The 22,743-nt window shown below is 41.9% G+C and overlaps 1 protein-coding gene across 3 annotated transcripts in view; it reads left to right on the top strand.

Moving 5' to 3' along the window:
* The window catches only part of DCC (DCC netrin 1 receptor), a 906,493-nt gene that overhangs the window by 828,781 nt on the left and 54,969 nt on the right, over nt 1-22,743 (top strand). For all 3 annotated transcript variants that reach the window (XM_033934276.1, XM_033934287.1, XM_033934268.1), the window contains one exon: nt 930-1,142. In XM_033934276.1, the coding sequence (XP_033790167.1) occupies nt 930-1,142 (213 nt within the window). The remainder of the gene's footprint in view (nt 1-929; nt 1,143-22,743) is intronic.

The following is a 22,743-nucleotide window of genomic DNA, read 5'->3' as shown; positions in this document are numbered from 1 at the left end:
TAAAAGACCCTCAATATGAATTTAAACCCGCATTCAAGCTGTAAATTCATGTACATGATTTGTATTAAAAGTATTAGAAAAGTTATTGCTTTTCATTGTATAAACTGCTGTCAGATGCTGTAGTCTTGGACTGCAGGTTTCAAAATATCACACATGTGAAAAGGAATTATTATTTTGCTTGAAATATAGGAATTTGATGCCAGGTACATACAGATGTCTAGCAAACTGTTTGAAAATTATTTCTGGAAGAGTGTTAGTGATGTATCAAGAGGCTTTACAGTTTTAGTGAATAAGTTGGAGTAGAGAATAATGGTTTTATATAATCCTCAACAGTTTAGGGAAAAAAAAATATCAAACAGAGGTAGAGTAAATCATGACCTGTCATGCAATATGGATTTTTAATTCCACCATGAATTTCTTGAAGCTATGAATTGTTAAAAGCCTGTGGTGCAATTTTTGAAAGTTCAAAATGAAATTACAGCTCCCCTGTGCAATTATTTATTACTTACCAAATATATTATACATGAAAAGGAAATAGTCTCTATACCACCGCTAAGAAAACCGTAGCCATTATTTCCTGTCAAACCCCAGCTGAAATCATAAAAATTATTTGCACAACTGAAGCACACCTCCATGTTGTTGGAAATCATATCCGTATGCTTACACTAAATTCCACTTAATTATTCATCATTCTATTTGCAGGAGCAATTATGCATAGAAGCTGAAAGTATTCTCACAAATGTTGTTACTGGGTAAACTCACCGCTAATTTAGTTTCATGTATGGGGTTTTTTCCCCCCCCTGATGTGAGATGGCTATACTAGTGCTGCATTTCAGTCATTTCAGATCGTCAAAATAATATAAAGCTCATTCAAGCAAATACTGAGTCAGTATTCCAATACTTACTATGTATCTTGACTTTTTTTTCAGCAATGAGTGAAGGCCCGTCCTCACAGCCTTCATCCATGTTACCCCAGGCACAACCTGAGCATGCAAGCAGTGAGGATGCGCCAAGCAGAACTATCCCTACTGCTTGCGTTCGGCCGACCCATCCCCTTCGCAGCTTTGCAAACCCCTTGCTACCTCCACCGATGAGTGCAATAGAACCTAAAGTTCCTTACACACCATTGTTGTCTCAAACAGGTAATGCCATAATCTTTATCAAACTTACAAGTGATTGAAGGCCTCTTTTACAGAGCCGCAGGAGCGATGCTGCCGTGGTAAATGCACCAAAGTCCGTTCAGATCCTAAGAACTTTGGTGCATTTACCGTGGCAGCTTTGCTACCACAGCTTTGTAAAAGGGGGCCTTAAAGTACTAATTTTCTTTTCAAGGGACATTTGTCCAAATATTCAAAAGGCTGCTGAATTTATAAATCCCGTAAATATGCACTGATTGATATTCAAAGTGATTTAACTGGGCAGGAGAGCCTGCCTATCTACTTGTGCCTACCTATCTGCTGATATTCCGGAGCAGTTAACTGGACAAACTACTCATGCATTTTCTGATTAGAGCTAGGATGTTCTATGGGCGAAGAATCGGTAGAGCCAGGGCGGAGCATGTACTGAATCAATTAGCAGCAATATTCAACCTGCTAACCAATTACGTAAATAGCAAAAGGCTGTCCTAACTGTAGCCACCAAGCCTCTGCCTTCTAAGTAGTGACTGAGGGTTCCTCCTTCCTCCCTGAAGACATCTAGCTCCCCTAATAAGCTCACCCAACACTCCCTGTAAACTCCTCCCAGATGCCAGCCTCAGATATTCCTGGTGGTCTAAAGGGCTCCACGGACAGGACTAATGCCCATTTGCTCCTACCTATCATAGCTCCAGGCCTCAAAATGGCAATGCCAACCTCTAGGGGCAGTCTCGCGGTACTTGCTAGTACCATGAGTCTACCACTAGAATTTGCAGTGGCCATTTTGAGCAAGTGGGTATTGCTTCTGCCTGTGAAACCCCCTAGACCAGAGGTCTCAAAGTCCCTCCTTGAGGGCCGCAATCCAGTCGGGTTTTCAGGATTTCCCCAATGAATATGCATGAGATCTATGTGAATGGACTGCTTTCAATGCATATTCATTGGGGAAATCCTGAAAACCCGACTGGATTGTGGCCCTCAAGGAGGGACTTTGAGATCCCTGTCCTAGACCATCAGAGATATCATGGGGAGACCTTCCTGTGGCGGGGAGGGGGATATGGGCTAGTTCAGGAGGGGCTTAACTTGCCTTGGGGGGGGGAATTAGGGATCAGAATCCAGAGAGAGGGAAGAGGGGATCAGAATATGTGAGGGCACCTGTATCATTTTATGTGGATCCTTGAATCTTGGCCCTGAAATACGTAAGCTTCAGTAGCTAGTTCATGCTGGCACTTCGTGACACTTCGCGGGGGGGGGGGTGTTTCTGGGGTTCCCTGCTGCTGTGCTTGCTGCCGAGTTGATCATGGCAGGGAGATTCCCTTGCCGCGATCAGCACAGCAGCAACACGATTCTCTAACTGTATAGAGAATTCTCTAATTCTGTATAGGACACCCATGTGCGATTCTCAAAAACCGCTTAGGCGGCTGCTGAGACCGGGCATCCAATACAGAATCAGGCCCAAAATGTTTGAGACTATTATAAGGAACAAAATGACAGAATATATGCATAAGCATGGATTAATGAGAGAAAGCCAGCATGGGTTTAGTCAAGGGAAATCTTGTCTTGCCAATTTACTGCATTTCTTTGAAGGGGCGAATGAACATATGGATAAAGGTAAGATTTTCAATAGGCATTTGACAAAGTACCTCATGAAAGACTTCTGAGGAAATTAGAAAGTCATGGGATAGGAGATAATGTCCTTTTATGGATTGAAAACAGATTGAAAGTCAGGAAACAGAGAGTTGGTTTAAATAGTCATTATTCTGAATAGAGAAGGGTAAATAGTGGGGTTCCCCAAGGGTCTGTGCTTCTTAACATACTGTATTTATCAATGATCTAGCAATGGAAATAACTAGTGAAATAATTAAATTTGCCAATGGCACAAAGTTGTAAATCGCAAGAGGATTGTGACAAATTGTAAGAGGACTTTGTGAGACTGTGCATCAAAATGGCAGATGGCATTTAATGTGCAAAGTGATGCATATGGGAAAGAGGAATCTGAACTATAGCTTCGTGATGCAGGGTTCCACGTTAGGAGTCACTGCCCGGGTAAAGGATCTAGATTTCATTGTTTAGAATATATTGAAACCCTCAGCGCAGTGTGCGGTGGCGGCTAAGAAAGTACGTAAGGAATGGAAAACAAAGATGAAAATGTTATCATGCCCTTGTATCACTCTATTGTATGGCCGAACTGTGTGCAATTCTGGTCCCTGTATCTCAAAAAAGATATAGTGGAATTAGAAAAGGTACAGAGAAGGACGACGAAAATGATAAAAGGGACAGGATGACTTCCCTATGAGGAAAGGCTAAGCAGCTAGGGTTCTTCAGCTTGGAGAACAGATGGCTCAGGGGTGATATGATAGAGGTCCATAAAATAATGAGTGGAGTGAAAAGAGTAGATGTGAATGGCTTGTTTACTATTTCCAATAATACTAGAACTAGGAAGCATGTGATGAATAATAATAATAATAATAACTTTATTTTGTATACCGCCATACCTAGGGAGTTCTAGGCGGTTCACATCAGTTAGACAAGTTACAAGCAATGAATTTGTTGAAGCTACTAAGTAGTAGATTTAAAACAAACAGGAAAGAGACTTGGGAGTGATGGTAGACACGACATTGAAGGCGTCGGCACAATGCGCCACAGCCTCGAGGAAAGCAAACCAAATGTTAGGTATCATTAAGAAGGGTATCTCGACCAGAACGAAGGAAGTCATCCTGCCACTGTACCGGGCTATGGTGCGCCCGCATCTGGAATACTGTGTACAGTACTGGTCACCGTACCTCAAAAAGGACATGGCAATGCTTGAGGGAGTCCAGAGAAGAGCAACTAAACTGATTAAGGGTATGGAAAACCTTACATACACTGACAGACTGAAGAAGCTGGGGCTGTTCTCCCTGGAAAAGCGGAGACTCAGAGGAGATATGATAGAGACCTTCAAGATCCTGAGGGGCATCGAAAAGGTTGACAAAGACAGATTTTTCAATTTGAAAGAAACCACAAGAACAAGGGGTCACTCGATGAAATTGAAGGGGGACAGGTTTAAAACAAACGCAAGGAAGTACTTTTTCACACAGAGGGTGGTGGACACATGGAACACCCTTCCGGAGGCCGTGATAAGAAATAGCACAGTACAGGGTTTCAAGGATGACCTGGATAGGTTCCTGGAAGACAAAGGGATTGAGGGGTACAGATAAGAGCAGTGGAAGGTTTAGAGATAACTGTAGAGGTAGGCAATAAAATTAGTCAGGGACCGCTGACCAGGCAATATGCCTGATGGGCCGCCGCGTGAGCGGACCGCTGGGCTGGATGGACCTCTGGTCTGCCCCGGCGGAGGCGACTACTTATGTACTTATGTACTTAGGAGAAAATATCCCTACACACAATGTGTAATTAAACTCTGGAATTTGTTATTGGAGAATGTGGTGAAATCAGTTAGCTTAGCAGAGTTTAAAAAAGGTTTGGCTAATTTCCTAAAAGAGAAGTCAATAGGCTATTACAACAAGTCAATAGGGTATTACAACAAGAACGAAAGAAGTTATCCTGCCGCTGTACCGGGCAATGGTGCGTCCGCATCTTGAGTACTGCGTCCAGTATTGGTCACCATACCTTAAGAAGGATATGGTGTTACTCGAGAGAGTTCAGAGGAGAGCGACACGACTGATTAAGGGGATGGAAAGCCTTTCTTACGCTGAGAGATTGGAGAAACTGGGTCTCTTTTCCCTGGAGAAGAGAAGACTTAGAGGGGATATGATAGAGACTTACAAGATCATGAAGGGCATAGAGAGAGTAGAGAGGGACAGATTCTTCAAACTTTCAGAACATAAAAAAAACAAGAGGGCATTCGGAAAAGTCGAAAGGGGACAGATTCAAAACAAATGCTAGGAAGTTCTTCTTTACCCAACGTGTGGTGGACACCTGGAATGCGCTTCCAGAGGACGTTATAGGGCAGCGAACGGTACTGGGGTTTAAGAAAGGATTGGACAATTTCCTGCTGGAAAAGGGGATACAGGGGTATAGATAAAAGATTACTGCACAGGTCCTGGACCTGATGGGCCGCCGCGTGAGCGGACTGCTGGGCGCGATGGACCTTAGGTCTGACCCAGCGGAGGCATTTCTTATGTTCTTATGTAAGATGGTTTGAGGAAGTCCATTGCTTATTCCTAAGATAAGCAGCATGATATCTGTTTTACTACTTAGGATCTAGCTAGGTGCTTGGCACCTGAGTTGGCCACTTTTGGAAACAGGATACTGGACTTAATGAACCTTTAGTCTGTCCTAGTATGGCAATCCTTATATTCTTAACTATTCCCCACAATTTATATATTAACGATAAGTCATAACTGAACATCTTCACTATAACATTTGAGTTGCTCAGATACCTGGCAGGAGTTCCACTGGATATAAACTACCTTCAGTCGAACTGACAAAAGATGCCAGCTCAATTTGTACGATAAACGTTATGTCTTATTTTGTATGTTAATATGTAACTCACCCTGGATAAGGGCGGGAGATAAACAAGCAAACAAACAAATGTAAATGCCCACTCTTGATTACATGTTTTAAAAAAGGTTTGGATAAGTTCCTGGAGGATAATTCCATAGGTTGCTGTTGAGAAAGAAATAGGGATTAGTAGCATGGAACGATGCTACTATTTGGATTTATACTAGATACTTACGACTTAAATTTGTTATTGTGGAGACAGGATACTTGACTAGATGGACCATTGTTCTGACCAAGTATGGCTATTCTTTTGCTCATATGTTCTTATGTTTATCATTGGCCAAAATGGTTTCAAAATGAACTTCTATTTCAAGAGATCTTAGTGGACAATTTCAGATCAAGTTTCTTTATTTTTGATATACTGTCTATCAAAACAAGTGTCTAAATGGTGTACAATATAAAAAGATTGCAAACCCCCCCCCCAATTAAAATAAATAAATAAAAGCAATATTTTATCAGATATTAAAAATCCTAGGTGAATTCAGATTAATGTACATGAAACAGAAGGAAAGTAGGGGAGGGAAAGGTTGTTTAAAATATATAGAAGTAAAATTAATTAAAAAAAAAAAAAAAGACGGTAAATGGGGAGTGGCCAAACATTAGGATGGGAATCACTTCAGAAGAAGCATTTGATGTTTCAAAGCTTCACAAGAATTTAGGAATTAAGAGGCGGAAGCTGATACTAAAGAGTAAAGGCATCTTTAAAGAGGAAAGTTTTAAGTCTGGCTTTAAATTTTTCAAGCGAGTTCTCTAAGCGAACGTATAATGAGAGGGCATTCCACAGAAATATGTCCTTTGATATTATTAATTTAAATTAGGGAAAAAAGTCTCTGTTTAATGTCATGGGACATTTTCGGCCTCTTATACAAAGCCGCGCTAGCGGCTGCGCTGCACTAACGGCCCCGAAGCCCATAGAGATTTAAAGGCTATTGCCACGCGGCAGCCACTAGCGCGGCTTTGTAAAAGAGGCAGTTTATATTTAAATGTGGTTTATATTAAATAAATATAAATTTGGAAGTAATATATTTTATGGAATAGCTTTCAAGAGTATAATAGTTTGTATAAAATATTTCCTGTCAGAAATGCATTTTATCACACTCTGCGCAGCTGCCATAACACAGTACCTTTGGCTGTAACAAATATTTCTTTATCTGAATAAACAGAATAAATAAAATCTGAGTTTCTAAAAGCACATTCAGGTCTGAAAATGAGGGATGAATTGTAGTGTTTCCAGATTTATTTCATTTCACAGAAAATATTTGAAAATCAGGTTAACTGTACCTCCTTTGTTTATCCTTAAGAAAATGTACAGAATTTGTGTGTCTCTGGTGAACAAGACAAAAAAAAAAAAAGATTTTGCTACAAGAAACATTTCCATAGGAAGGAACATATTGGAGAACACAAAGATAATAGACGCAGAATGGTCTCTTAGGGGGGGGATTCATCAAGGTGTAGTGCCCTTACCGCACCTTGATGCCTTGCAGGATTCAACAGCCTGTGATATTATAAGAATAACACTGCTTGCGAGCCACCTCGCAAACAGCGTTATTCCTGTGGCCCGACGCTCCTAGACTGCAAAGATGAATTCCCCCCATCAGAACCTCTCCTCGAACTCCCCTCCCCTCCCTCCCCGGCCAACACCCCTCCTTAAATGACCCCTTCCCTCCCCCCTGCCAGCATCCCTCTTTGAATAACTTTCCTTATCGCCCCACCTGCAAGAACCCCTCCTTAACCCTTTCAGGACCAAGGGACATATTTGTCCCATAACTTTAAAATCCTATAAATTATGATTGGGATAGTCTACAGTTCTAAATTTGATATGTACGGATTCCATATGATACTGCCTTTATGTAAACAAACTGGTTCCGACATTCATTCATTAGCGTCGTTGCTAGATTGACGAGAAGATTCACTTGCCACACTGTCCATAAGCCAGAAGTGTGATTTTTTAAAATAAAAATAATGATATTTCACAAAAAAAATCAATTTTTTGGCATCTGCAAGCCCTTTTTACCATAAAAATGTCGTCAAAACCACAAAAATTAGCCTACGATCCTTATGGTCCTGAAAGGGTTAAAAGGAACCCCTGTTCGCTCCCGGGAAGTTAAAAGAGATATGGGTTAGGGAAGGGGTGCACGTGCGGGGCAAGGGGGGGAGAGGAAGGTGAGGGTGGGGCGCCTCTCACCCTTACTGTGCCACTGAGTGTACTCATGTCTATCAGCCATGCTCTGTTCTACAGAGTTAAACACATGGACTAATTTGATTAATTATTACTATTTTTATTTGGATTTAGCTCACACTTTTACAGTAACACTATTTCACATCCACCCAACTCACCCTGAGGAACAGATTCCAGATCTTACAGGAAGGAATGGCCGACGAGGAAAAGGAAGATGCCCAACATATGGCTCCAGTTCCGGGGACAACTGATTGACTCCCCCCGAAGAAGTGCAGAGTAATAGTCATTGGGGACTCCATGCTGAGGGGCACCGAGGGACCAAATTGCAGACTGGATATGCAATCAAGGGAGGTTTGCTGTCTGCCTGGAGCCAGGATCCGAGATATCACTGCCTGCCTAGATAGACTTCTCAAGCCCCAAGACCACTTCCCCATGCTTCTCATCCACGTCGGAACGAAAGACACTGCCAGGAACACCCCGGAGGACATACCCAAAGACTTTGGAGCCCTGGGTGAGAAGCTGAGACGGACGGGAGCGCAGGTGGTCTTCTCCTTGATCCTCCCAGTTAGAGGCAAGGGAAGAGCCAGGGATGAGCGTATCCAGAGGACTAACGAGTGGCTACACGGATGGTGCAGGGAGATGAACTTCGGATTCCTAAACCATGGAGAGGCACTGCAGGGACTTCAGGGACCAGACGGACTACACCTGACCAGTAGAGGTAAGAAAGTCTTTGGACATCAACTAGCCAGCCTACTTCGTAGGGCTTTAAACTAGGTAAGTTGGGGGAGAGTATCCACCCACATACCAGCGCAGTAAGTAACTATCCTGAGGAGGTAAGTCATGACTCCACTTCTGAGTCCGAGGTAAGTACCCACATTGCAAGCAAATTTTTAAGCGTCACACTAACTCAGGCGGGAAAATCCCCACAGGGACTTAGCAAACATAAGAAATGGAGGGCTATGTATATTAATGCACACAGTTTAGGCAACAAAATTCTGGAATTGGAGATGGAAATAATAAACGCCGAGCTAGACGTGGTGGTGATATCCGAGATTTGGTTCACGGACTCTCATGAGTGGGATATGGCTATACCGGCTTACAACTTACTTCGTCGAGACAGAGAGGGCAAGTTAGGAGGAGGGGTAGCGCTATACACTAAAGAAGACATCAAAACTACCAGAATCACAGATGTCAAGTACACTGGAGAATCCCTCTGGGTGAACCTGGCCAGAGGTACCGAAAAATGCCTCTATCTTAGTGTAATATACAGACCTCCAAGACAGCTGGAAGACAAGGACATAGAATTAATCGAGGACATAGAGAATATCACTTTACGTGGGGACACTGTACTGTTAGGAGACTTCAATATGCCCGATGCAGATTGGAACACACTTTCAGCGACAACCAGTGGCAACAGAAGGCTATTAACCTCCATAAAAGGAGCATGACTCAAACAAATGGTATTGGAGCCCACTAGGGATCAGGCGATACTGGACCTAGTACTCACAAACGGAGAAAGCGTCTTGGAGGTTTCGGTAGGCGATATGCTAGCCTCCAGTGACCACAACATGGTATGGTTCAACCTCAGGAAAGGTTCCACTAGATCAAACACGTCAACAAAGGTACTCAACTTTCGGGGCACTGACTTCAAACTCAAGGCAGATTTTGTCCATCGGGCACTACAACCAAGCCAAAACCGATAATGTGGAGGCAATGTGGTCAACCCTGAAATCTACCCTACACAAAGCATCAAACCGCTACATAAAAACAGTGAACAAACGGCGAAGAAACAATAGACCCCAATGGTTCACTGCGGAGATCTCGGACCTCATTAAAGAAAAGAAAAAAGCATTTATTTCCTACAATCTGAGAAAAGGGAGGCTAAAACAGACTTTATAGCCAGGTCTAAAGCCGTCAAAATGTCAGTCAGAGAGGCCAAGCTTCGAATAGAGGAAAATCTAGCAAAGAACATTAAGAAGGGGGACAAATCCTTCTTCAGGTATATTAGTGACAGAAAAAGAAATACAGATGGGATAGTACACCTTAGAAAACCAGACAGGAATTATGTAGAATCAGATTCTGATAAAGCAGAGCTTCTAAATGAATACTTCTGCTTAGTCTTCACTTGCGAGGTGCCGGGGTCCAGTCCACAGTTGCAGGCAAGGCAAAGCTTGGAAGACCCATTTCAGTATTTCGAGTTTACACCCAGCGATGTCTACCACGAACTATCAAGATTCAAGGTGAACAAGGCCATGGGACCGGACAATCTACACCCCAGGGTGCTCAGAGAGTTGTGTGATGTCCTACCGGTACCGTTATCCATGCTCTTCAATCTTTCCCTGAGTACAGGAAGAGTCCCCTTGGACTGGAAAACAGCTAACGTCACTCCATTGCACAAAAAGGGTTGCAGGACAGAGGCTGCGAAATACAGACGATAGTGAGTAAACTCATGGAAACACTAATTAAACATGAATTAGATACAATCCTGAGCGAAGAGCATCTACCTTATCCCCACCAACATGAATTTATCAAGGGTAGGTCCTGCCAATCCAATCTAATTAGCTTCTTTGACTGGGTCACAAGAAAACTGGATTTGGGAGAGTCCTTGGACGTCGTGTACTTGGACTTCAGTAAAGTCGAGGACCAATGTTCCAACAAGAGTAGGTCCTGTGTCATACCGTCGGGCAAATTGCTATTACTTACTATGTTACATAGTTTGGCGTCATCGGCGAATAATGTTATTTTACCTTGAAGCCCCTGAGTCAAGTCTCCTACGAATATGTTGAAAAGGATCGGGCCCAAGACCGAGCCCTGCGGCACTCCACTGGTTACCTCCGACATTTTGGAGAGGGTACCGTTAACCACCACCCTCTGAAGTCTACCACTTAGCCAATCATTGACTCATGTAGTTAGTGTTTCTCCTAATCCCATCGATTTCATCTTGCTCAATAACCTACGGTGTGGAACGCTATCAAAAGCTTTACTGAAGTCCAAGTACATGACGTCCAAGGACTCTCCCAAATCCAGTTTTCTTGTGACCCAGTCAAAGAAGCTAATTAGATTGGATTGGCAGGACCTACCCTTGGCACCTCGCAAGTGAAGACCGATCAGCAGGATAAGTGGACATTTATTCCTCTATCTTTAATGTTTATTGGCATGTACAGCACAGCATAAGACACAAACACATATTGAAGGTTTTTTGCCAGTGAGGTGACCGCTCGACTGCCTCTTTAAGCCGTTTTGGTGAGGTGGGAGGGCCTTTTCTGAGGCTTTTTCTTTCATGTTGTAGTGATCTGGTCTATGCAGTGTCTGTTTTATTACATTGGATTTTACCACACTCTTTTTGAAAGTGTTTATCATATCATACATTGAGTTTTCCAAGATACCTGGGTTTTCCGGACATATGCTAGGTACGCCACTGTATGTAAAGGTACCAGAAAGCTGGCGTAGCAAAAACTTTAAGTAAATTGTTATTCTTCTAAGCTTTGAGTATTTAACCCTCCACAATCTCACGGGCATTCGTTTCAAGTTTATTGAGATTTTGATTTAAACGCAATATCAAATATTTTCAATGCGTATAACAAAAATAAATTTGGGGAAATAAATAAAACCATTTGAACAATAAATATACAAACATATCCATAGATGATTAAAATTACATAAGGAGTACAAGGATAAACTACATTTGTTTAAAAATGTGTCCTCCGCGCCTGCTCATAAATTTGTGGAGTATGTAACTTGTCGCTCATGCATATTTTTTTTTGCACACACCTCATCAATCCTTAGAGGGAACATTGGTCAGAATAAGAAGTAGCCTCTAGTATAGGTTTTCCCAGCCATGTATTCAATTTAGCGGCCTGAAATGGTAACATTCTATCAAAAAACTTCTTATAGTGACATGAATAAAGTTAAACATATATATGTTCTTTTTTGGTTTTTTTTCCTTTTTTCTTTTCTGATGGTTGCAATGTCAACGTTGATGGAATTTGTTCTTATGTTTAACTTCTTTCTGTACAAGTTAATATGCTTGATATAAGTTTGAAAATGATATAAATAAATAAATAAATAAAAAAAGAGAAGGGTAATTAAATAAATTTATTCTACGTGTATTTTTGTTAGCACAATTCAAAGAAAACTGAGAAGTAAGATAATTTGGTAACATCCCAAATACTGCTTTGTAACAAATGCAGGAAAACTTGAACAGGACTCTGGACTCTACTGGCAACCAATGAAGTTTTTGATAAAAAGGGATGATGTGTTCCCATTTTTTTAGTCCAAAAATGAGGCGAATCACAGTGTTCTGAATCAGTCTCAATTTTTTGAGTATTTTTTGTAAACTCCTAAATATATAATATTACAATAATCTAGAATACTCAAAATGGATGTCTGCACCAACAAACAAAACGAAGGTTCGTCAAAAAACTTCTTGATGGTGCGGAGCTTCCATAAGACCATGATACATTTCTTAAACAGTAGGTCTACATGTTTTTCCAGAGTCAGATGTTTGTCGAGAGTTACATCCAGAATTTTTATAGATTGTTCAATGTTATATTCTCGTTCACTCACATGGATCATGTTTTCTTTTATCTTTTTGTTGGGCGTTGCTAAGAAGAATTTGGTTTTCTCTGTATTTAATTTTAATTTAAAAACAGTCATCCAAAGCTCAATCTGTTTTAAAATATTAGTTAAACAAGTGATAAAATCAGGTGACAAACAGGTTAACGGAATAACCACAGTGATGTCATCTGCATAAATATAAAAGTTTAGCTTTAAACTTTGCAACAAATTACCCAACAAAATAAGATAGATATTAAACAATGTTGGAGATAGAGGGGAGCCCTGTGGCACCCCGCAAATGTTGTCCCAGGTGTAGGATAAATTATCATCCTTAAACACCCGGTAGGATCTTCTGCCCAAGAAATCTTGGAACCAGTTTAATACATTTCCTGCAATGCCAATGGATTCCAGACAATCCAGTAGAATTGTATGGTCCATAAGATCAAAGGCACAGCTGAGGTCCAACTGTAAAATCAAAGCGCTAGTGCCTTGACTGAAAAGGGAATATAAATAATTTAGTAGGGAGGTCATAACTGTTTCTGTATTAAAGCCGGACCTAAAACCGGATTGGTTATTATGCAAGATATTAAACTTATCTAAGTAGTCATTTCTGCATTTACCATCCCCTCCATTAACTTAGTAACCAACGGAATACTAGCAATGGTCTGAAATTAGATATATTATTTGATGATTCCCTAATATTCTTTTTGATAGGTGTTATTACAATTTGCAATAGGGATAATATAGAATGAAATGAAGATCACGATTTTGAAAAAAGCCAAGTTTTCAGATGTTTACGGAATGATTGGAGAGAGCCCAGATCACGCAACTGGACAGGAAAATTATTACACAACTCAGTAATTTTGAAAAGAAGAGACTTCCCTAGTTTTCCAGTATAGATGATGCCTTTCAGCTTAAGAAAGGATAATTTAAGTTTTTGAGTAGGTCTGGTAATCTCAGATCTTGTAGAATTCCAAAATAGAGGAAGGAAGGAAGGAAAAATGCCATACAAGACCTTAAATATAAAACAAGCACATTTTACTCTGTGGCATCAAGGGTAATATTTCACTGCGTGACCTACCCCATACAAGTAGAGCTGCCAGCCCTCCAGCCCTTGGACATATTAATGTTGATCTAGGTGCCAGATGATTTTCTTCCAAGGGATGGAATCGTCGTGTGGTTGAATTTACCTTAGTCAGAGGTATCAGACTTGAGCAGGTTTTCGATTCATCCTTTTTGTTTTAAGTTATCAAACTTTAGAATGATCTTCCGTTACAATTAAAACAGCCTTCATACTATTTCACTTTCTATATATAGGCCCTCTTTTCAAAGGCGCTTAGCGTTTTAGCGTGGATTTAGTGAGCGCTAAATCAACGCATGCGCTAACTGCTAATGCGTCCATAGGATAACATGCACGCATTAGCGTTTAGCGTGCGTTTAGAGCACGCTAATATTTAGCGCACACTAAAAAGCTTAGCGCACCTTTGTAAAAGAGGGAGATAAAAACATTTTATTTTGCAAAGTATATTTTCCTGGTGTATGTTCTAGCTTCCATTAAATTGTGTTTGTAAGTAACTCACATCTTTCTTTAGGAAGCAAGCAACTAATAACTGTAGTCCATAAGAACATAAGAATAGCCTTACTGGGTCAGCCCAATAGTCCATCAAGCCCAGTAGCCCGTTCTCACGGTGGCCAATCCAGATCACTAGTACCTGGCAAAAACCCAGAGTAGCAGCATTCCATGTTACCGATCCAGGGCATACAGAGACTTCCCCCATGTCTTAATAACAGGCTATGGACTTTTCCTTCAGGAATTTGTCCAAACCTTTCTTAATACCAGATACGCTATCCGCTTTTACCACAACCTCTGGCAATGTTTTCCATAGCTTAACTATTCTCTGAGAATAAAAATATTTCCTCCTATTGGTTTAAAAGTATTTCCCTGCAGTTTCATCGAGTGTCCCCTTGTCTTTGTAACTTTTGACATAGTGAAAAATCGATCCACTTGTACACGTTCTACTCCACTAAGGATTATGTAGACTTCAATCATATCTCCCCTCAGCCTTCTCTTTTCCAGGCTGATGAGCCCTAGCCTTTATAGTCTTTCCTCATGCGAGAGGAGTTCCATCCCTTTTATCATCTTGGTCGCTCTTCTTTGAATCTTTTCTAGTGCCACTATATCTTTTTTGAGATAAGGAGATCAGAATTGAATGCAATACTCCAGGTGAGGTTGCACCATAGAGTGAATCAGAGACATTATAATATCTTTAGTCTTGTTAACCATCCCTTTTTAAATAATTCCTAACATCTAGTTTGGGTTTTTTTTGGCCGCCACCACACATTAGAATAAAACAGAGTGGAGTTGAAAAGGTAGACGTTAATCACTTGTTTACTCTTTCCAAAAATACTAGGACTAGGGAATATGTGATGAAGCTACTAAATAGTAGATTTAAAGCAAACTAGAGAAAATATTTCTTCACACAATGTATAATTAAACTCCTGGAATTCGTTGTCGGAGAATGTGGTGAAATCAGTTAGCATAGCGGGGTTTAAAAAAGACTTGGATAATTTCCTAAAAGAGATGTCCACAGGCCATTATTTCCACAGGTTTGAGGAAATCCACTGTTATACCTAGGATAAGCAGCATAAAATCTGTTTTACTACTTGGGATCCAGCTAGGTACTTGGGACCTGGGTTGGCCACCTTTGGAGACAGGCTGCTAGGCTTGATGGACCTTCAGTCTGTCCCAGTATGGCAATTCTTATGTTCTTATGTTCATTATGATGGCTCAGCTCATTGAGCATAGTCTGGGCAGCCTCTATTTGAGCTCCCCATGTTATCTGCAACTTTACCATTAAACACAGGGCTCAAGGGTCTCTCGTATGAAGAGAGACTGAAGCAAATTGCAGCTCTACACTCTCGAGGAACGTAGGGAGAGGGGAGACATGATCGAAACATTTAAGTACCTCACGGGAAGTGTCGAAGTGGAAGATGATATTTTCTTTCTCAAGGGACCCTCGGCCACAAGAGGGCACCCGCTCAAACTCAGGGGCGGAAGATTTCATGGCGACACCAGAAAGTATTTCTTCACAGAGAGAGTGGTTGATCATTGGAACAAGCTTCCAGTGCAGGTGATCGAGGCAGACAGCGTGCCAGACTTTAAGAATAAATGGGATACCCATGTGGGATCCCTACGAGGGTCAAGATAAGGAAATTGGGTCATTAGGGCATAGACAGGGGGTGGGTAAGCAGAGTGGGCAGACTTGATGGGCTGTAGCCCTTTTCTGCCGTCATCTTCTATGTTTCTATGTTTCTAAACACATAAACTTTACATCAAGCAAATAATACATTATACTGAAAGTATAGTGGTAGATTATTCTAACAAGCAAGTGATAAGAAGTGATAGATTATTCTAACAATTGCAAAGCTGGACAGGTGTACACTCTCCTCTCTATATAAGTCTTCACATTTTACTAGAGACCAATCACGCCTGAGTGTACACTACTGTACAATCATACAAGTGTGTTAGCTTGCTTATTGACCTTAGACACTGCTGTGATTGATGCCCCTCTGTGACATCAGCCCCGCCACTATTTCTGGCTGGTTAGATGTCAGTGGTGACTTGTGTAAGGCATGAACAGAAGGCGAGCGCCCCTTAGCAAGCCCCTAGGACAGCTCTTGGAAGTCCTTTGGTTTTAGCAGGTTTTAGGTTGGAAATTAGATTAATTTATGGGATATATTATGGGTTTTTCTGGTGAATTATCCAAAATCTCCGTTGTTATGGGCCACGGGAGATATGGTAATGTGGGTATGTCCTATAAAAAAGTGCTAAACGCCGAAGTTCTTGTTTGTTATCTATCCCACTGATTACAGAAATAGCTACTAAAGAGATGCTAAATATAGCCATGATTAATATGAGGTCTGTTAATAATAAGGACCTTCTTTAACAAGAACTTCTTCTGGAGCATAAATATGATTTATTTTTTTGTTGTGAAAACTTGGTTACAGGATAATGATGGAGTTTTGTTAGGCATGTTATGTCAAGATGGATATCAAGCTTTTGCATCTTCTCATTTAGATAATAGATTGTGTGGGGGGAGGGGAAGAGTAGCTGCTTTGGTCGCACTGAAGCTAGGGGGACAAATCCAGGACAAATATCAGGAAGTTCTGCTTCACGCAACGAGTGGTGGACACCTGGAATGCTCTCCCAGAGGAGGTTATTGCGGAATCCACTGTTCTAGGATTTAAAAGCAAACTAGATGCACATCTCCTTACGAGAGGCATAGAAGGATATGGGTGACTAAAGTTACTCCAGGTATACACCTGGATGGGCCTTCACGTGTGCGGATCGCCGGACTTGATGGACCGAAGGTCTGATCTGGAGATGGCAGTTCTTATGTTCTTATGTTATCTAATTTAGCTCCTTGAGTTATAGAGCAAGTTAATTTTGAAGCTGTAGCATGCTTGGGTTTTTTTTTTCCAATAGACATGATTTTAAAAAAAACAAACTTGTTTATGCTTATATATAGAGCTCCTAATTCTCCACTAGGGGGGAAATTCTAAAACTGGCATGTAAACGTAAGCACTGGTAGGTACCCTAAAGGTGCCTAAGTTAATTGAAGAACGCCGTTAGAAATAGAAAAAAAAAAAAAATGATGAGGTTGAAGCGCCTGTATTCTACAACAAAAAAAAGCACAACCCCACCTATAGCAATGCAGGACAAAAATAGTGGGAAAGGGATACCACACATCAGCCTTAAGGACAATTTATTGAAAATATATAAATGGTAAAAAAAAACCCCCAAAACATATACTTATAAAAAAAAACATAAGGACATAAGAATACCCCTACTGGATCAGACCAATGATCCATCAGTAGGCAATCCAGGTCACTAGTACCTGGCCAAAACCCAAGGAGTAGCAACATTCCATTCAGAATCCTAAAGAATAGCAAGATTCTGGAATCCCAAAGAATAACAAAAGATTCCGGAAACCCAAAGAGCAGCAACATTCCATGCTACTGATCCAGGGCAAGCAGAGGCTTCCCCATGTCCCTCTCAACAACAGACCATGGACTTCCAGGAACCCGCCCAAACCCTTCCCAAAACCAGCTATGCTACCCGCTCCCACCACATCCCCTGGCAATGCGTTCCAGAGCCCAACCACTCTCCGAGTGGAAAAAAAAACAACTCCTCCCACTGGCTCTAAAAGTACTTCCGTGCAACCTCATTGAGTGTCCCCTAGTCCTTGCAAACTTTGACGGAGCAAAAAATCGATCCACCTGTGCCTGTTCCACTCCACTCAGGATTCCGTAGACTTCAATCACATCTCCCCTCAGCCGTCTCATAAGAACATAAGAATAGTTTTGCAGAAGAGTCTGGACCCCAGTACAAAAAGGACTAAAGATTCATTGTAAAGCTTTAGGTTGAAGCGCCTACCAACACCTAAATAAAAGGCACTGGAATCGCCCCTATGTAGGCACTTTAGGCTGCCGAATGCCAAAATAGGTGTGGCCAACGCCAGAAGTGGCGCTAGGGACTCTAAAGCACCTATGTAGGTACGATTCACGCAAAGAGGTGCCAGAAATGTAGGGTCCGGAAAACCCTGGCCTAAATTTCCGGCGCCTATCTTTCCCGTAGGCGTGATTCTTTAACTGGGGCTGAAGCGTGATTAACACGTGATCGGCAGCCGTCTTTAAGTTTATAGAATACGGCACTATGCGTTGTTTAAACAGGGAGTTTTATATCAATTTTATGTTTTATTCTTTTTGTGCTTTTCCTGTAAATGTTAAAACAAATATCAGGGGTTTATGTATATTTTTTTTATGAGCCTCAGCAATTGTCTTCATTTCTTGGTAGGAAAATGTCTCGGCCGCCTGTCTCTAGCTTGCCTGTGGTGCTCACAAATGTGCCTAGCTCTTCTGGCTGAGAAGAGGTAGTTAAATCACATTTTCATTCATCATCTTCATTTTGCTGAAGATTTCCTGTGATCTTTTCTATGATTGGTGTCTTGGATTCTTTTGCAATTGAGGACTCTTGCAAAAGCTGTTGTATCTGGGGTTTGTTTTCCTATTTTTTTTTTTGCTGATATTTATTGTCTCAATGCTATATTTGGAAAGCTTTCTTTTGCTGTAGCAAATGTGAATTGCTTTTGACATAATTTGTAAAAACAGAGAAATATATATAGAAAAAAACCTTCATGTGGGTTAGAAGTTCATATCATGGGAGCTCCAGATCATTATGGGAGTATCACCATTTGCTTCCTGAAGGCCTTGTAATTCACTCAGGCAAAACACCCTTAAGAACAATGTGCTTATGATTAAGAAGCCTTTAGCCCTTCCCCCCCCCCAAGCAGCAGGATTGTTATTAGATAAGTTGTTTTTTCTATTCTGATATTGATAAATTAGACATTATTCCCCAGATTATGTATACTGTGGCCAAAGTTGCATGTGCATACCTATGCACATTGCCAATTTGTGTTTAACAAACCAATCTGTGCTGTTAGTTGCCAATTAACAAGCAATTGGCATTAATTGGCACTGATTATTAGAATTCACGCACACAACTTTCTAAACCTACTGTATTTTATAAAGAGGTGCCCATGTGTGCAGATCTCTAAAGTGCTTGTGACCTGAGGAAGAAGCATGGGGTTGTTGTGAGCATTCCTAAAAGTTAGACGCACTGTTATAGAATATGCCTGATCTGTGCACAGCTTAGGCGCAGTGGTATTTAGGCCTGACTTTCATTTGCATAATTGCCTACACCTAAATGTTAGTTACACAGATGGCACTATGTGTGATTCTATAAACCGCAATTAACACTTAACTATAAAATCATTCCAAGCACTGATCTTTTCGGCAGCATATATAGAATTTACACCTATGTGTGACAGGGTGAAGATCCTTTCACTGGCCAGCAGAGGGAAGCCTCAACAGTGATAATAGAACTCATTTGCTTATATGTTCATGCAAAGGTACCTGGGGACTGTCCATGCACCCTGAATGGAAAAGGGTGCTGAAAGGAGTAGTTCCAGCACAGAGAGCTAGGGAGAAACAAGAGCACCTGCTCAAACTTGGGCAACCCTTGTAGGGAGGAATGCTGGCTTCCGCCTAACCCTTGGTAAGCCTAACTTAGATCAGCCTTTCTGGTAGAACTGGGAATGACCAGAGAGGGTCAAGCTTGACTACTGTCAGAGGGCCTGGTGGAGAGAGATTGAGCAACTGGGAGGGTTCTCAAGGAGTGTGAAGACTGAGCAACAAGGAGAGTCCTCAGAGAGAGACTGAGTGATGGGAGAGTCCACAGGGAGTGTAAAGACTGAGTGACTGGGGTAGTTCTCAGGGAGAAGATTGAGCGACTGGGAGAGTCCTCAGGCAGTAGTGCCATTAGAGCTTGGAGTAACTGGACAGTACTCAAGCTTGATGACCAGCCATGACCAATGGAGAGTCTGGCTAAAGGTGACTGGCAAGTAACTGGCAGAGGGACCAGAGGAAGTGGCTTAAAGACCCAGAGAGAAGCAACCTAGACTGATGGGGACTGGTGGAGAGACTGGTGGGGCCAGTGGCAACCAGCGGAGAGACTGGTAATGATACCAGAAGCTTCCATAAGACCCAGAAGGAAGCAGCTGGTAGAACCTGAGAAAATTGGCCAAACGTGACTGGTAACTGACTGGTGGAGGGACCTTCAGGACTGATGATGACCAGCGGAGAGACTGGTAATAGTACTGGAAGCTGCCCGAAGACCAGATGTCCAATGAGGGTTGGAGAGGACCTGGTGAAGAATGAGAGACCCTGGACTGACAGTGACTGATGAGTGACCAGCAGAGGGACTGGCGGGGCCGGTGGTGACCAGCTGAGAGACTGGTAGTGGTACCGGAAGCTGCCCGAAAACCCTAAAGCAGGGGTGTCCAACCTTTTGGCTTCCCTGGGCCGTATTGGCTGAAAAACAATTTTCTGGGGCCGCACAAATGTTGCAGCAAGACAGAGGAGGGAGCTGGCAAGACGATAAACACCCAGGGGCAGCAGAGGAAAACACTGTATCACCCTCAACCAGGGCCATACAAAATACTTCATGGGGCCACAGGTTGGACACCCCTGCCCTAAAGTCCAGGGAGGGTTTGGAGAACTTGGTGGTGACTAGGGAAGAGCTCAGAGGAGCCTGGTCGGGTTTTAGAAGTATGTGAGTGAGAAAGAAGACCAGAAGTGCCTGGAGGTGGTGAAGTGATGTGTAATGACCGCTCAGCCTGATCAAACTATGTCAGGGCTGCCCAAGTCCGGTCCTCAAGATCTACTGGCAGGCCAGGTTTTCTGGATATCCGCAATGAACATGCATAAGGGAGATTTGCATACCAAGAAGACAGTGCAGGCAAATCTCTCTCATGCATATTCATTGCGGATATCCAGAAAACCTGACCTTCCAGTAGATCTTGAGGACCGGACTTGGGCAGCCCTGCACTATGTAATAATCTATTTAAAATATTGATAATTTTTTTTGTATAAATTGAATGAATCCTGAATTCATGATGAGATTTTTAGGACCATAATCCAGTTGGTGATATTATGCTATAAAAAGGCAAATTTAAATTAGAGGTCACTTCCCCCCCCCCCCTGTAATATGCAGTATAGTGTTATTGTTGTTTTAGGTCAGGGGTAGGGAACTCCGGTCCTCGAGAGCCGTATTCCAGTCGGGTTTTCAGGATTTCCCCAATGAATATGCATTGAATGAAATACATGCAAATAGATCTCATGCATATTCATTGGGGAAATCCTGAAAACCCGACTGGAATACGGCTCTCGAGGACCGGAGTTCCCTACCCCTGTTTTAGGTGATAAATGTTTTGTATATCCATGGAATTTATTGAACTGATGGTCTAAAAAAGGCCTGCTCTAGATGGACCTAGGGTCTGATCTAGCGAAGGCGTTTCTTATGTTCTTAAACCTAACAAAATATCAAACTAAATCTAACATGCTTTATAAGAACTCGAGGTGGGCAACTCAGGTCATCGAGGGCCAGAATCCAGTTGGGTTTTCATTGCAAGCAGTGCATGCAAATAGATCTCATGCATATTTATTGTGGAAATACTGAAAACCTGACTGGATTCTGGCCCTCAAGGACTGGAGTTGCCCACCCCTGTACTAGAACATCCATACTTTTGAACTGTTTTCTTGAGCTACCCTCATATCTTGCTACTCTGTGATAGTGTGACTGTACAGTATTTACATGTTGCTGATAACAATGGGAATGTGGTATTCTTTTTGCACAATTGTTCTCTGCTTTAAACAATAGAGAATCTGGGTATGGCAAACATCTGTGTCAAGGGATTTCTGATATTGAGGAGGTGACTGAACTAGGAAACCTAGAGGACTTATTACATGCACTGAAAGACCCCCAAACTGAAAGATTGCCTTCTACTCTTAAACTTGTGCTTCTTTCTATGCATTTCGGATCTTGTCACAACTTTCAGAGGCCTTTTGTTCTTCAGCCCTGACCATAGTGGTCAAAGCACTCTCTCTGACTTTCTGATTTAATTGGGTTTATCTGATGTCTGCTTGTTGGGGTGCACTTGTAAAGACTGCTAGAAGTTGCTTTTGGAGGCTAGTTAAGCAGAAATAAAAAGAGCAAACCGAGGTATTTAGAGGCCTAAAAAACATACTTCTGAGAGGCTGTTTTTAATCAGTTTGATGGATCCACTGAATCGGACTGTCCCAGCACTACCCGTTCAGAGTCATGATGGTCAGAGTCAATATTCACTGGCACTGCCTGATTAAGTGTTGCGGGATATCGGCAGCCAGCCAACTCAGCATTGTTTAAGTATGTTGCCTGCCTACTTAATCCAACATAAGAAATAGCCTACTCTACAAGAGAGAGGTCATAGCACGTAAACTGGAAGGAAAAGACCTACTCTCTTGAAGATAGTTCCCAGAATTGAGAGTAGGTCTTTTCCTTCCAGCCTGCCTACTTAAGCCATGCTGAATATCAATATCAATATATATATTTATGCGTACCATGGACTGCCAGAGGAACTAACAAATTGATTCAGGAAGATATCAAGCTGGCTGACACTTGAAGCCCTAATGATGAAGTTACGACTGTCTTATTTTGGTCACCCATCAGAAGAGAAACGTCATTGGAGAAGAGCATCATGTTTGGGAAGATCGAAGGAACCAGGCGAAGAGGGTAACCTGCAATTAGATGGATGAACATGTTGAAAACAACCATGGAGGACCTTTCCAGACTAGCTGGAGCTGGAGCTGGAGCTGGAGGTCCATGGAGGACCTTTCCAGACTAGCACAAAACCAATTTCTTTTTAGATCTATAGATATAATTCATCAAGTCACTAGAACTCAAACACGAGGCAATGGCACCTAAAAAGAACAACA

This window comes from Geotrypetes seraphini, chromosome 1 (assembly GCF_902459505.1).
Source record: "Geotrypetes seraphini chromosome 1, aGeoSer1.1, whole genome shotgun sequence".
Classification (NCBI taxonomy): domain Eukaryota; kingdom Metazoa; phylum Chordata; class Amphibia; order Gymnophiona; family Dermophiidae; genus Geotrypetes; species Geotrypetes seraphini.
Note: the sequence above shows the minus strand (reverse complement) of the source record. Positions and strands in the feature narration are given on the sequence as shown.